General features: G+C 40.3%; 1 protein-coding gene across 1 annotated transcript in view; it reads left to right on the forward strand.

Annotated features, from left to right (window-relative positions):
* The window catches only part of LOC119590703, a gene marked incomplete in the record, with an annotated part of 10,254 nt that overhangs the window by 2,268 nt on the left and 7,564 nt on the right, over positions 1–422 (forward strand). The window contains 1 exon segment of the mRNA XM_037939389.1: positions 174–282. Within this exon segment, the coding sequence (XP_037795317.1) occupies positions 181–282 (102 nt within the window).

Genomic DNA, 422 nt, shown 5'->3' on the forward strand with positions numbered 1-422 from the left:
CCACGACTTTAATTATATATCTACATCTATCACACAAACAATCCATCATCATTTATACAACCATCATGCAACCAAAAACCTGTTCTTCAATAATGTACTATTTTCCTAGTTCTCAGTTCTAATAGGGACCCATCACGTCTCCTGATTTTACTAACACACTATCACACTTTCAGAGGCGAGATGGGGTGCAGATTCAGTAAAGAGAACTGGTGTTTCTCTCTGACCTGCTGTTTCTGCATGACAGACCGCCCCGCCTGCTACTGGATTGGAGGCGTTGGCTTGGTGAGCTAATCTCTTTTCTTGGGATTTAAGGACTGAAAGGCAACGCGTAGAGGACGTTGATAAAAATAACACTTAAACTATAAACTAAGAAGTGATTTTGAAGTGTAACACTAACAGTTAACACTATGGAGTAACTCTGC

The sequence above is a fragment of the Penaeus monodon genome, chromosome 27 (assembly GCF_015228065.2).
Source record: "Penaeus monodon isolate SGIC_2016 chromosome 27, NSTDA_Pmon_1, whole genome shotgun sequence".
NCBI lineage: Eukaryota > Metazoa > Arthropoda > Malacostraca > Decapoda > Penaeidae > Penaeus > Penaeus monodon.